This window comes from Alosa pseudoharengus, unplaced genomic scaffold, assembly GCF_046254945.1.
Source record: "Alosa pseudoharengus isolate Yale_2024_CS ecotype anadromous, Long Island Sound unplaced genomic scaffold, YU_APseudo_1.1 YU_APseudo_1.1_scf_14, whole genome shotgun sequence".
Lineage (NCBI taxonomy): Eukaryota > Metazoa > Chordata > Actinopteri > Clupeiformes > Clupeidae > Alosa > Alosa pseudoharengus.
This window is the reverse complement of record NW_027468609.1, coordinates 8,518,941-8,533,049: the sequence shown is the minus strand read 5'-3', so window position 1 is coordinate 8,533,049 and position 14,109 is coordinate 8,518,941. Positions and strand designations below refer to the sequence as shown.

At 43.3% G+C, this 14,109-nt stretch overlaps 2 protein-coding genes across 2 annotated transcripts in view; both read right to left on the bottom strand.

The window, feature by feature from the left end:
* Positions 1–9,605, bottom strand: part of LOC143122818 (MOB kinase activator 3B) — a 35,545-nt gene extending 25,940 nt beyond the window's left edge. Inside the window, exon 1 of the mRNA XM_076283717.1 lies at positions 9,477–9,605. The gene's annotated coding sequence lies outside the window, so the exon portion shown is untranslated. The remainder of the gene's footprint in view (positions 1–9,476) is intronic.
* Positions 9,606–9,913: 308 nt separating this feature from the next.
* thap1 (THAP domain containing, apoptosis associated protein 1) lies at positions 9,914–14,048 on the bottom strand. The gene is made up of 3 exons (XM_076283716.1): positions 13,894–14,048; positions 13,179–13,374; positions 9,914–12,924 (listed from the first exon to the last, which is right to left on the bottom strand). The coding sequence occupies exons 1-3, from the start codon at positions 13,962–13,964 to the stop codon at positions 12,427–12,429; spliced, it is 765 nt and encodes a 254-aa protein (XP_076139831.1). The 5' UTR covers positions 13,965–14,048; the 3' UTR covers positions 9,914–12,426.
* Between the last annotated feature and the right edge of the window lie 61 nt (positions 14,049–14,109).

Genomic DNA, 14,109 nt, shown 5'->3' with positions numbered 1-14,109 from the left:
GAAATAGTCTATAGATGTAGTAATAGATGTAATGATGTTAAAGTAAATAGTTGTGTTGTATGACACGGAAAAGTTTATTTTTTAATGATTTGGGCTACACAGACGCACAAAGGCCGCACGACCTAAACGTTTGTTACCCTTGTTGCTAAATGTGAAAATAAATTAGCAAAAAGAAGTGCAACCATTTTTTTTAATTTTCTAACGACTTAGGCTACAGAATGCTTAGCCTAGGGCAGCATGTATGCTACTCGGCATCAATGGACCACCTCTTTCTGAATTCCCCTATAATCGAGCCTTGGAGTTATTTTTCCAAAAGAAAAATTAAATGTGCACAGCAAGGCTTCTTTGAATTTTGGTTTCCCCACGAAGAATTTCTTGTAAAATTAATTTTGCAGACCTGTTGTAGATTCTCCAAAAATACAGTTCAATCACAACTGAAAATAAAATAATGCCTAATTGAATAGAGTGTGTGAACAGAGGTTAATAAATATAATTGTTTGTGTTGCAGCGAAGTGTCAGTTGTCAGTTCCGTGGTGCTGGGAGGGGGGGGGGGGGGGGGGTAGTGTTCGGACGGGCCTGCCCCCACTGCTTAAAAAAATCCTAGAGGAAACACTGAATTGTCTCCTTAATTCCAAATGGAGACACCGTTGACCGAGTTGATTCAGTGTAGTTAAGAGCAGGTAAAAACTTGAGGCTAGCCGGCTAAAGAATAGTTCTTTATTCTGGATGTTACAGCAGAGTTCTTCACGTGTAGCACCATCACACAGTGTTCCTAACGCAAGTCAAGGTAACAAAAAAGCACGAGATCTAGAACACTGATGGCTAGATACAGGTGACAGAATATACATTCCTGTCTGGGGTCAGATTGGAGGGGGGCAGATAGTGATATGGCCTTCCTGGGCGGGGTGAGCAATTAGTTAGGTACACCATTTGGCGTTCTGTCTGCTTACAATCAACATTCTGTTCTCAGTCATTTCTGTGGCTGAGACAAAAAGATAGTAACAATAAAACAACCAATATTCAACACCTGACATGTAACTAACTTGCCTACTTACATAAGGTATAGACTTGACATTGACCCGACATGTTAATGACAATGTCATCCTAAAACAGAAGGATGTGTCTGAACTATTCATTTGTCTAGATACTAGCAACTAGGCCATCTGCAATATAAGGACAGGTATTCAGTGACTCCTTCACCGACCTGTTACAGGGAGTTATGCTTTCACCGCAAAACAAGGGAAAATGCTCCTTTTTTAAACGTCTCCCACGCTGCAGGAAGTGGCAGTGCTAGAGTGGCTCCATGAAACATTCATAACCTCCGTTGAGAAGCATTTTCACATCCATGGACCACGTGTGCATTACAGATGCATCCCATGCGTAAAGTGCACATGTTGAAACTGAATGGAAGACATGGACTCGGGCATCAAATATGTAAAATATGCATGCACTCACCCAAAGCCATGTTGTTTACATTCCTACCAAAGCCTTTAATGATTTGGGATTGGCCAACAGCTTTTGTTTGATTGATGCTATGTCAACAATGACTTTGATTGGTTAAGGTTTTATATGGGAAAGGAAATTGTATGTGATTGGCCTTCAGCTCGTTGACCACACAGGTGTGGACTTACATCGGGGCCACTGATGCCAAAGGGCTGCTGTGTGTGGAAAAACGTTAATAATTAGCCAACACGTTTAAGCCTTTGGCTCTGACTCAGGTCTGTCAAAGGCAACCAACATCAATGAGTGTTTGTCCAGTGGTGATTTAGACAGGAAGGCCATGTTTGGTTTAATCTACTCCCTGTGTACTGATAAAGAACAGTCATGGCCTTCAGCTTATTAGTACAGTATAATAAACAGAGCAAAATGCCCTCAGTAGCTGACAACAACAAAACCACTGCAGCATGAGTAGTTTAATTAAGAGGATAAACATTTAAATGGATTGATTTAACAGTAAAAGATATGGGATGAGTTTGCAAACTCACCAAACGTAAACCCATTTAGTGGCCAGTAATTGTCAACACGAGAAGACTCAGTAGAACGTAAGTAAGGAGCGACAATGCCACGGCAATATCCAGCATTATTGTGCAATATCCGATAAGCAAGCACATGCATTTTTTAAAATAATATTTATTTAGTAATCACTGTGTTTTCCTGTCTCAGCTGAGCCCAGTCGAGCAGAGTAATCAGTTTAATTAAGGGTGGGCCAGCGCAGTTCAGACGAGTTCAAACAGCTTGCAATACACAGACACAGCCAGCCACGGAAGCCTTGCCTTAATCAAGGAGCCCAATGAACAAGTCAATAATCACTGATTGTCATGATATGTCAATGGTAATTATACTGCATTCTGCTGGATGCAATATTCCATCCATCTCACCTCACATGGCAAGGAACACATTCAGGACAGCTACTGGACAGCATCCAAAGACTCATTGGTAACACTTTATTATAACTACACACAATTCATCATCTGTTAATTCATCATTTTTAAACTATTAGTTTACAATAAATGAATGAATGCAAATGTAACCTTTATAACTCATTTGTAAATGTGTTGCAAGGCATAGCAAGTCCTCACTTTAGATGAGCTCACAAAATATCAACTAACCACTTGTAACTCCTGAGTTAATCATAAATTATAGTATTAAGAAGTGGTTTATAAAATGCATCCACATCCTAACTAATCATTATTGCATATGTATGTAACAACTGTTAAATAATGGAAATATTACATCGTTAACAAATTAGGCTATTATTGTGTCATTTATTAAGTATTAAAAATGATTTAAACATATTTTAGATATAGGGTTATTTACTATGAACAAACCACTGATAACTGTGTACAAATGCTTTACTGATGAGAAATAATGTATGAGCAATACTTTACAAATGATGAACAATCCAATTACATTTTACAAATAATAAATGATGAATTGTGTGTAGTTTATTTTAGTCTATTTATTATGTAGTTATAATTTTTTTATATTATTAAAGTGTTACCGACTCATTAGACTGGAGAACCATCATGGACTCAACCATTAGATTAAAGAGAGCACTGAGTGATTTGTAGTTACTTGACCATTAGATTAAAGAGAGCACTGAGTGATTTGTAGTTACTTGACCATTAGATTAAAGAGAGCACTGAGTGATTTGTAGTTACTTGACCATTAGATTAGAGAGCACTGAGTGATTTGTAGTTACTTGACCATTAGATTAAAGAGAGCACTGAGAGATTTGTAGTTACTTGACCATTAGATTAAAGAGAGCACTGAGTGATTTGTAGTTACTTGACATGTGGCATGATAGACCTTGGCTGCACCACCCTGCTTGTTTCAGCCTTAATAAACTTCCAGACAGTTAATTTCAAGAGGCCTCTACTACAAGAAAAGTCTGCCCATTGCTTGGCTCACTATAAAAATGTCAGTGAATGAATTCAAATGGCTGTGAAGAAACACTATAAAAATTCCTAAGCCAGGGGCCTGGGGCCGTCACTAGCTTGGGTGCTCTGGGGGCCCGTCTTTGTGCTGTGACACCAACCGGCTGCAGAGGTGGGAACAAAGTGTGCGCGCACACACGCACGCACACACACACACACAACCACACCACCTCCACCACTACCACGATCAGTGACGTGTTCCGATGGAATGCGCTTTGAACTGCCACGCATATACTATACTAGCAGACCTTAACCCAGAGTAGAGCACACAAAAACACACACACACCCTGAACAGCCCAACTCACATGACAAAGTCAAAACTAGTCATCATCGTTTTGGAGCAGCAGTCCACCTGGGACGAGAATACTGTGGGCCAATCCCTGGTTGATTTCTGCTAAATTGGTCATGCTGATGAAATGCTCTGTTGACTATAGATAAAACATAGCCAATTTTAAGGCGAGGGAATTTAATCAGCTGGTCTTACGCTGTCAATGAAAACTGAAGCATTTGCCAATTCACTAAAATTAGTCACTCTCTTCATATCAGTTAAAATTCAACTAATACCCATTAATGTGCTTATTCATCATAATCCACGACCAATCCTTACTTGTGTGGGTATACGTTTGGGAAATATTTTAATATTATTATGCAACGTCAGAGAACGTCACAAACCTGATCAAGCAACCATGCCCGCACCTATTAAAATAAGCCTATTACATGGATTTGCATTAGATTTGTGTGCCTTGGCAAAAGACACACACTGAGTCATGTCCTCTGTTGGTTTTTTCAGTCAGACCAGACCACACGACTAAAAGAGTGGGGGTCACGTCGCCAGTGAATGTGTCAGTGAGGAGACTCACGATGGCCAGTGAGATGGAGAACGCTGCTTGGTATTTGCACCACTGGGGTGGGGTGGGGGGGGTCGTAGAACAGGGAGAGGGTGCTCTTCCCTTCACAACACCAAAGGCTAGATAACAAGGACACCCTCTCGCAATCTCCAGCAGTGGCCTGGGGCCGGTCTACGTTATGAGCTGGCCTCGGAGATCTCCGTTAACAGCCCTGAGCAGGTGGTTTGTGAATGAGTAAGATAAACGATGGCGGTGTCTCTTTCCTGTTGGGATGACTCCCCCAGCGACACCGGAAAAAGAGTGCTGCGGGCTTCATCGTGATAAATGCATTCCAGACGCGAGGCCTCACGATAAACGCGACTCATCACTGCACTGCATGTTGGCAAATGTTTACACAGGATGTAATTAGTGTCATGGGGCAATCAAGCTGATATTAGACAGCATGATGTCAATGGATGTAGAGGGACAGGGCGGAGTGACAGAGAGAGGGAGTGGAGAGAAGGACAGAGAGAGAGACAGAGAGAGAGAGAAAGACAGAGAGAGAGAAAGGCAGAAAGAGGAAGGAAACAAGGGAGGAAGAATGTATCCTAAAATATCATCATTACCACAGGGCAGTGTTCTGAGGTCAGTGCTGTGTGAGAGACACACACACACACACACACACACACACTCACCCAAGGCTGTATGGAGATGCTTTGCATGTAAGCATGTGGACAGTCCCGATACCATCCAAAATACTGGAAAGAGACACCAGGCCTGTTACATTCATATGAGATTGGTGTGTCATAGTTAAATTAGTTCATCCTAACCCAGGCTGGCATTGTTGCACACTTCTTGGTAGTCCAACTGAGTTATTGAGTTCATCTGCCCCAAAGAGTGTGGCACAGAATAGAAAGTCTAACCCAGATTAGAGATTACATTAGCACAAGCCACGCCAACCTGATTGCCAACTGATTCTGTGTCTGTGTAATCTGTCCATTCTTGAGTCACTGTTGACTCATTTTAGGTTTGAGTCACTCTGCAGCGCAATCCACTGTAATTCCATCCGATCTGAAGGGCTTCACTATCACCACTGATTCACAGCTCCAGTGGGACAGAAACCTGAGGCCAGTCATGCCAGTTTAAGGACCTGTCGAACAGCAGCCTCATCATGTTAGACTGGGGGTTGGGGTCAAGCTGAACCTCCTGACTCCTTTGTAAACAAAGCTGCTACAGGGCTACTGTACGCTGCTGACACTGGACGCCGTATCTGTTCCCTGAGGGAGAATGACAAGGCAAGATGGCATAGGATCTTTCACTACACCAGAGGGACCGTGTATGTGTGTGTGCGTGTGTGTGGGTGGACACAGTGGAGGACAGAGGAGTACAGAGGGCATTGCCAGTAATGCCCCAATCCATCCCTCGGTCTGACGGCTTGGCCCCTGGGAACAGTTGTCCGGATGAGGCAGGGGAGAGAGGTTATTGAAGGTGGTGGATGAAAAGGGAAAAAACCTGCACTGTCACAATGTGGTGGGGGTGGACAGTGCACGCACACACACACACGCACACGCACACGCGCGCGCACACACACACACACACACACACACACAGTGGCTCACTCATTACAAAAAAGCCCTGTGCGAAACAAAAGCACCAGCCTGTCACTCCTGCTAGGAGATTACAGCACACTACATCTCCAAAGCATGTTTATTGTGTGTGTGTGTGTGTGTGTGTGTGTGTGTGTGTGTGTGTGTGTGTGTGTGTGTGTGTGTGTGTGTGTGTGTGTGTGTGTGTGTGTTTGTGACTTTGCCGGCGGGGAGTGAGTGGAGAGAAGGGGGTCTGACCATTTGGGTGAAGTCAGGCGCTCATGGACTAACACGAGGCTGTGTGTGTGTGTGTGTGTGCGTGCATGCATGTTTGTGTGTGTATGTTTGTTTTTGTTTCTGTAGTTCAGAAAGCTTTCAGCAAGCTCAGGGGTAAATTACAGTAAGATAAGCGATGTTACATTATGCACACAGCTAAGAGGGCCAACTGTACTTACCCACTGTAAATACAGAGTCTGATATTACTCTTCAGAAAATGAAAGTCTCTTTGACCAGGTGGAAGAGTCTAGTTTTCCTTTGTGGCTAGGACATGAGAGAGCCAGTCCAGCTTGGGCAGTTTGCTTACTGGTTTCGCTTCAAACTGCTGGCCCGTGTAACAAATCTGTCAATGTTTAACTTCAGCTCAGTGCTCTTGATTTGTAAATAAGCCAAGACCTTCTGCTGCACATTCCTATAGCCTGAGTCCATCTATGTAGAGTCCAAACCAGTTTAGTGAAAGTGGTTGGTCAATGGTCACGTTCCTACTGCATTGCTGAATGAAGTCTGTTCCATTCATTAAAACTGCTGCACCATTGATTAGGTGTGCGACCCAGCATAGGTCCATCATTAATCAGCAGTAACATCTCTCTCTTTTTTTTTTTGGCCCACCACCACCCCCCCTCTTCGGAGGACAACTTTATTTTTAATTAAGTAATATATTTTTCAAAGGCAAATACAATTTGTCCTACCTCAACCATTTATGTGACCCTGGAATCATATAGCACCACGTGAAGTGAAACATCAAACACATGAAACGCAACAAGGTAACAGATAGACAAGTGAGACGGAGAGACAGACAGATAGACAGACAGACAGACAGTGGGACAGGACGATGACAGAACTGACAGGACGGGACTCAGTTCTTTGTAATTGAGCAGAAAGGTCTGTGAGTGGTCATGATCGGGTTATGGGAAAGGGCTTTGGTAACATGCAACCCCCTTCCCGTTGGTGCTTCTTATGAAACAATGTTAAATCACACATCTCTTTCTGAGAGCAAGCACAACGTGAGGGGGCAGTGAATAATGTGTAGGTTGTGTTGAAAAGCTCATTGTATGGAGTAGAACCGTCCTAAAAATAACCAATGCGTTTCTGACGTCTCCGCTTTACGTGCAAGGCACCCAGCTCTCACCCACCCTCAGTTACAAGGCCAGCTCATTGTTGAGAAAGGTCAGTTTAAAGATGGCACTGCGGGGGAGGTTGACCGTTGGGCGTTAACTGAGTTATGTTTTTGCAATGCCCAGGAAGTTATGAAGTCAGCTAATCAAATCAACCAAGGACTGACTGTCGAGAGCACTTACAGAACGAAAGCTGTCTGAAGAAAGAGTGCCTATTGAAACTAGGGAAGCGAGAGAGCTTTGTCCGATCCATTCAGCCCACACAAATAACTTTGGCTTCATATGGAAATTACCGGGCCGGTTTCGCTCGCGGACGAAAAAGCAGAGGGAGTGGAGATGGGAACTCATGTATACTTCTCAGTTCTCACATTCACATCACGATGCTGTCCAGCAATCCTTACTAGAGGCCAGACCAAACACAGTCTTTCATTCAATCAATGGATGAGAGGATGAAAGGGAGTGACTGAGAGAAAGAGAGAGAGAGATTCATTTGGCACAAATAAATTATTAGTAAGAGTGTGGGCTAGTGTGGCCAATGTCAGAGCTTGAGTCTGAAGAATGGGTCTTTCCGAAGGCTTGCAAAGGTCTCTGGTTGGAGAACTCATTGTGAAAAAACATCAGAACATAGTCCATGACCAAGCCCAACTTTTTTTCAGCCTGCATGCCTTCCACAACACCTAGTGGCTCCTCCATGTGGGGAAAAACACTTTCTTCTTTTGACAGACAAGGGTTCAACAGCAAAACAGCATGTGTCCAGTCAGGACTCAACACTAGGATAAAAAAAGATGGATAAAAAAAGCGAGTAAAAAAAAAAAAACATGGCTTGGTTGCCTCCTGATACAACGCTGTGTAACAATCGCCTGTGGACACATTCAGCCGGTTGCATAATGGGACCTTCAAGTTCAATTAAATGTGACAGCGAGCCGAGACCCGGCAAGGAAGCAAGCCGCTTAGGCCAGGACGCGAGGCAGACCAGGGCAATGGCTCTGTTCCACATCAGATCCCACAGCCCTTCTGTCTGGTCATGGGAATGGGACCCCTCTCAAAGGAGAGAGGAGCCGATAGACTAACAGGATAGGAAAGTTCACAGAGGACAGACAGTGCTGCTCTTAGTTTCGAGGAGTTGGATGTTACACAGACTGAGTTTCAGTGTTAAAGGGTCAGAGACCTAGGACAGTTCAAGCCCAGAAGCACATACAACACGCACTTCACCTGAATAAGTAATTCTCAAATACATGAGGCCATAAAAAAGGTTGTGCCGCCTTGACTGGCGCTGACAGGGACATGTTCAGTGTGAACTTGTTCTTGGCAGCAATTATTCTCATGCCATGTCAAGGAAATCAATATCCTATGAGTATCATTGACCATCCCTTGAAATGTCATGCAAGAACTTGAGTTGCTGTAAATGATAGTCTACAGTTCTACTTTTAAGTCCAAATGGAGGTGGAAGGGGACAAAGGTTCAGAGGTCACATTCCCCTCTACCCACTGTTTAACTTCACATAACAGATTGGGCAAACTAAACGGAGCAACTTCTGGAATGATCCACAGCTAAACAACAATATGGCATCAGTAAGTTTAACCCGTCTGCTCGGATCACCCTGTCAAGTTGCTCATAAACGTTTTGCTTGTACGCTGAGGCCATGGCATGGGGAAAACAGCATCACCCAGGAGAAAATAAATATCCACTGTATGGAGGTGAGCAGCAAGAACACACCATCAGAAATATTAACGTTAGAGAACAGGCAGAATGTTGACTATGCCAAAAGCATGGAGTTTTCAAATGACCAAAGTTGCGGTAGATGTGCGTGACTTTAACTTACTTGCGCCGTGAGGTAGGTCCACCGATTTCTATGTTCTGTCGCAGCTTGGGATCAAGACTGCGTATTCGTAAAAACATTTACTTTACAACGCCAGACGTTCATTTTCCTACATTGCATGTGGAAACGACGGAGGGAACAGTAACCTCATTACGCTCATACTATTTAGCCTAACCCGTATAAAACACTGCGACTCTGTAACCTATGTGCTACAAGTCGTAACGTTATCAGGTTCAGAGGATGGCGTAGTTCATAAGGTAACATTCAAGAGAAAGTTCTTCGGTAAATTGCAACTGCTTCACAATATCCTACTTCAAAAATGTTTTAGTATGCCTAAGCACCATGCGCGTTATTCTCATGCGTAAACAATGAATGGAAATGGCGCGTAAAATCAATTCACAAGGCAACATTTTTACCTTTACTGTACGGCGTCCACGAGTTCTTGTCCCATACAGAATTTAGTCCCAATCCTCTCGACTCCCGCTTACCATCTATCTGCGCCTGTTCGGGGGACCGAGCAAATCACATCATAGCAGCCAATGGGAACACTTCCACCGCTCAGAGTATGGCTCCAATCAGATGTGAGAAGTAGGATTTAGAACCTTAGAGCACAAACAGTGAAGCGCATGTCTCTCAAGTACAGGAATAATAATATGAATACAAAAAAACATAAAGTACACACGGTAAAACAGCTTGACGGTACACAGTACAACAGAGTTATATTGTTCATGAATTAAATTATGTAGATCATTATTGAGAACTTTTGTCAAACTCGAAATGATTGACAATGATGCCATCTTGTGGCATTACGTTGGTGTTACAACAACAAAAATTGACAAAAAAGTCTAGTATCTTGCAGTCAGGGATAATATGCAAGTATTTATTGTGAACATTAATCGTTCTGCATTCAAGCATACAACACTCAAATTTAGGTAGTAAGGGCACTATTACTGTAAATGACACATACATGTATCAAAGCCTAGAAACATGAGAGAATGACATTTGTAGTAATGAGGCGTATTTCCCTTTGCCTCAGATTAAATTCAAGTCCATGATTTCCAGCATCTTTTTAAATTCAGCAACAACCTTCACAACCAGCTCTGATATGTCTTCTGGATAGAATGAGTGTCCAAGTCTCAGTCATCATTTACTAATATTGTGCCAAGACAAATTTGTTTGCTTTCACGGTGGCTCTCCACAATATGGATGGCTTTGGGGAAAGGTAGTGGTTACAAAACTCACTCAAATACTATCTAACACTAGGAGAGTGTTAGCTGACTTACATTCAGCTGAAGGGCAGAGTAGAGTCCAGAATGTAATGATTTAAAGAGACTAGAGAGAGTGAACAGTCCATATGCTCCGTGATTGCACAGGCAGAGTGTAAGGCAACTATGTTTTCACAAAGAAAAATTCCTTTTTTGCCAAAAGGTTCATGTTCAAGTGCTTTGTCTTTGTAAATATGGCTTTTGTTGCTCAGCTGAAGTGAAGGGGAGAAGTCATGAGGAAGAATAAATAGTAAAGTAACAATGAAAGTCACAAAACAAAGCCCTTTACAAAATGAGTCACACTCAGTAAATCAAGTTTTCCAGTTATAAACATTATGTTGTATACTACATCTGTCACATTTCCATAACCTGATGAATGTGCATAATTGCATCTATAATAATAATATATTACAGACTTCTTCACATATTAGTGACTTACTGAAATAAACATATAACGCTATATGTCCAATTGTCTATTCCATATTATGTAACCATTATGCCACCCTTACAGTGACATCATCATACTAACAGAATCACAAAAAATACCAGTATCATATTCATAACATGATTTCTCTGATAAAGTGTCAAGTGACGTTATTACTTTTAAACAACCACATGACATACATGTCACAGGACATCCAAGTCAAATGGCTTTTTGGTAAAACTTTGTTTCGCGTCACTGATAGTGCAGCACTACAGCGTTCATTACCAGAGCCATACAACATGTCACTGAAAGTGTCATAACCTGTCATAAAAAGATATGTCAGGTAAGGGTGTTTGACTGAGACTAACCCCTTCAGAAAGCAGCTTTCACATTTCCCAAAGGGCCAGCAAAGTATTACTTAGACAGAAAACAAGCCATGGTTTCCTCATCAGGCAAGTTCAAGTCACCTTTCTCTTGAAAAAGTCCCAACTCATACATTATCAGACAAAATCAAGTCACAGAAGAAGAAGTCCCCGCTCATTAGGGAAAACAATACCTTTCCTCCTCATACACATGTAAAAAAAGTAGATTACTTACCGTCTGAAACAGTCATCTTGGTAAACAGTAGTATGACATGTCACCAATGTCAAACGTCTAATGCCATTTTACTTGGTTACCACAGATTGAAAAGTTTTTTTAGACAGCAACGGCCAATGACACAACATACAAAAGTGAACAAGGTGGCTGACGGCAGTAGAGGTTTCCTTAAATGATATTCAACGTAAAGTGATTCCTTTTCAAGTAGTGAGAGGTCCGTTTAGATTTGCACTAGTCGCTAGCACAGGTCACACCAAAGTGCTAGTGAATAACAGCTGGACGAGTATGACACACAGCACCACAGATAGGGTTTTACGCTGTACGAGAGTCCTGCATACTGGTCAATGCTGTTCACACTCTTTACCATCACATGTGAAGAACACAAAATGTTGAACATTGACATGTTGTTAACATGTAGTTAACATCTGTTGCAGCACATGTGATGCACCATGGCACATGTGTGCACAATATGGCACGTGCCATGGTCTGAGGTCCCTAGCATTTGTTCCTTCTGGTAATGTTAACTCCTATGCCAAATGATGGTAGCTGAACTCCCTAAATGAGCCAGGGTCAGTTAAAGGCATCTTCCTCTTATATAGGGAGTCTTTCCTTCACTGAACTGGCCTACACTAATGGGACATGCAAACTGCAACATGCAGTGCATTCGAGTCTACATAAGGGGAGGTGTGAATCCAAACACATCTCAATGCAATGTTTTGCATGTTGTGCATGTAGGGGGGGGGGGGGGGGGATCTCAGCAGAGCTAAATGACCCTGGGTTTGTTTTGATGGGTCAATTGAACCTTCAACGACTTGAACTGATGGCACTTCCATTTGAATCCAGGGTATTTTTGATTGACCAATGAGAGAGGATATAAAAAAAAAGAAAATCAGAAAACAACACACGGACAATGTCACTGTTGCTTTGCTCTCTCAACACCACAGATGTGCAAATCACACTGCAGTCTTCGTTTTCAGAGTGAGCGAAAGACAAGCTGTGTGTGTGTGTGTGTGTGTGTGTGTGTGTGTGTGTGTATCTGTTTGTGCACATTTTGTTTTTGTCAGGCGGTTCCTCTCCACCTCACAGGCCGTCCGCGGACTCGATTCCCTTCAGCACGTCGTAGAGTTCTTTGGGCAGGATGACGTAGCTCTCGCCACCCAGCGCCAGGTCTTTCACCTGCTTCTGGAGGTCGCCGACCGTCTTGAGCCGCTGCAGCTGCCGCTCCTGCCGCCGACAGCGCTGCTGGACGGTCTTCAGCTTCTTGCGCAGGCGCTCCACCTGCTCCTCCAGCTGCTCGATGCGCCGCTTCTGCTGCAGCGAGTCCTCCACCGTGTAGTTGTGGTCGCAGGAGACCGACGCGCTGGACTGCAGGCCCTCCAGGCCCTCGGCCGACTCGTCCTCCTCCTGGCTGCTCTCCGCCGCCGCTACGGTGACCGGTCCCAGGGGCCCGGCGGGTATGGCTCCAGGGTCGCCGGGAGGGGGCTGGGTGGCGAGTGACTGCACCTCCTCTGCCTCGGGTGAGGGGAGGGACAGGGAGAGGTCCACCTGTGCAGGGTACGTCTGCTGCAGCGACTCCCCCTGAGGAAGGAAGACTGACTGTGAGTGGCAGCACCTTCTGACAGGCAGTAGGTCTGTGTCAGAGAGGAACTGCTCTTTGTGTACAGCTGTCCAATCCTAACAGCACCTGGTCTAGGATCTGACATGCCCCTGATCTGGTGGATTTGAATCTGATCTGGGCCAGATACCTTCCATAAACAGCCTCTACAAGTTCAGGAAATTGGAGGTAGCACAAACTAATTAGGGTGGGTGTAGGGCATTGATGTTGTTATTACCTTAACCTGTAGTTTACTAAAACTGAAGAGAGATGGTACAGCATTCTCTTTCAGCACGCGGTTGTTACACTCGCGTTTGAAGCAGTCCTTGGTGAAGTGCTGGGAGCAGATGTTGCTGTATTTTGTGGGTTTGAAGTTGTGCCTTCTCATCGCTGCTACCCATTTTCCACAAACATCTGGCCTTGCGAGCGGAAATCTATGCATGCAGATTTTAGAAAGACAATACAGAACTGAATGTGAGAGAAAAATAGCAGTTTGTTATACCACACTGCTATGAAAGTCATAGTGTTGCTGGCATTTTAGAATTGATGCATTTAATGTATTTGTTCCGTGATCTTATTAGACCATAAAACACCTTGCTGAAAGTTAGTGTTGGTCAAACACAGACACATAATCAACAGATTTCCGACGGAATATAAAAATGCTTAACCCATGACGTTAGCCTAACACCTAAAATAAACTATAAGTAATATGTCGGTTGTGCATATCCAGTAAACCAAAAGTGATCGATACATTTCGGGGGCTAGAGTAAAAAAGAAAACCACAAAGAAGTTTTGTCACAATAACTGACTGTCACATGCATGGCTCAGACTCAAAAGTTAAGCTGACCACATGGTTTGTTAAATTGCGAGGGCATGGTAGAAAGATCACAGCAACTGTTAGCAGGAGCGAGGTATAGCAAACCATCAGCAAGTGACCATGGAGTTGGACTTACTTGTGGAAAGAGATATTTTTGTCTTTGTGGTATCTATTTTTACATCCATACGCTGAACAAGACTGAACCATTATTTCTATCGCGTTGCTACCGATAATGACAACCTTAGATAACGATATCGTTTTACTGTCAGACGTTTATTTACTTGTCCTCCAGTGAAGTGCCATCCAGTTTCCAAAATGGCTGAAATGGCTTCGATTGAAGTCACATGACCAT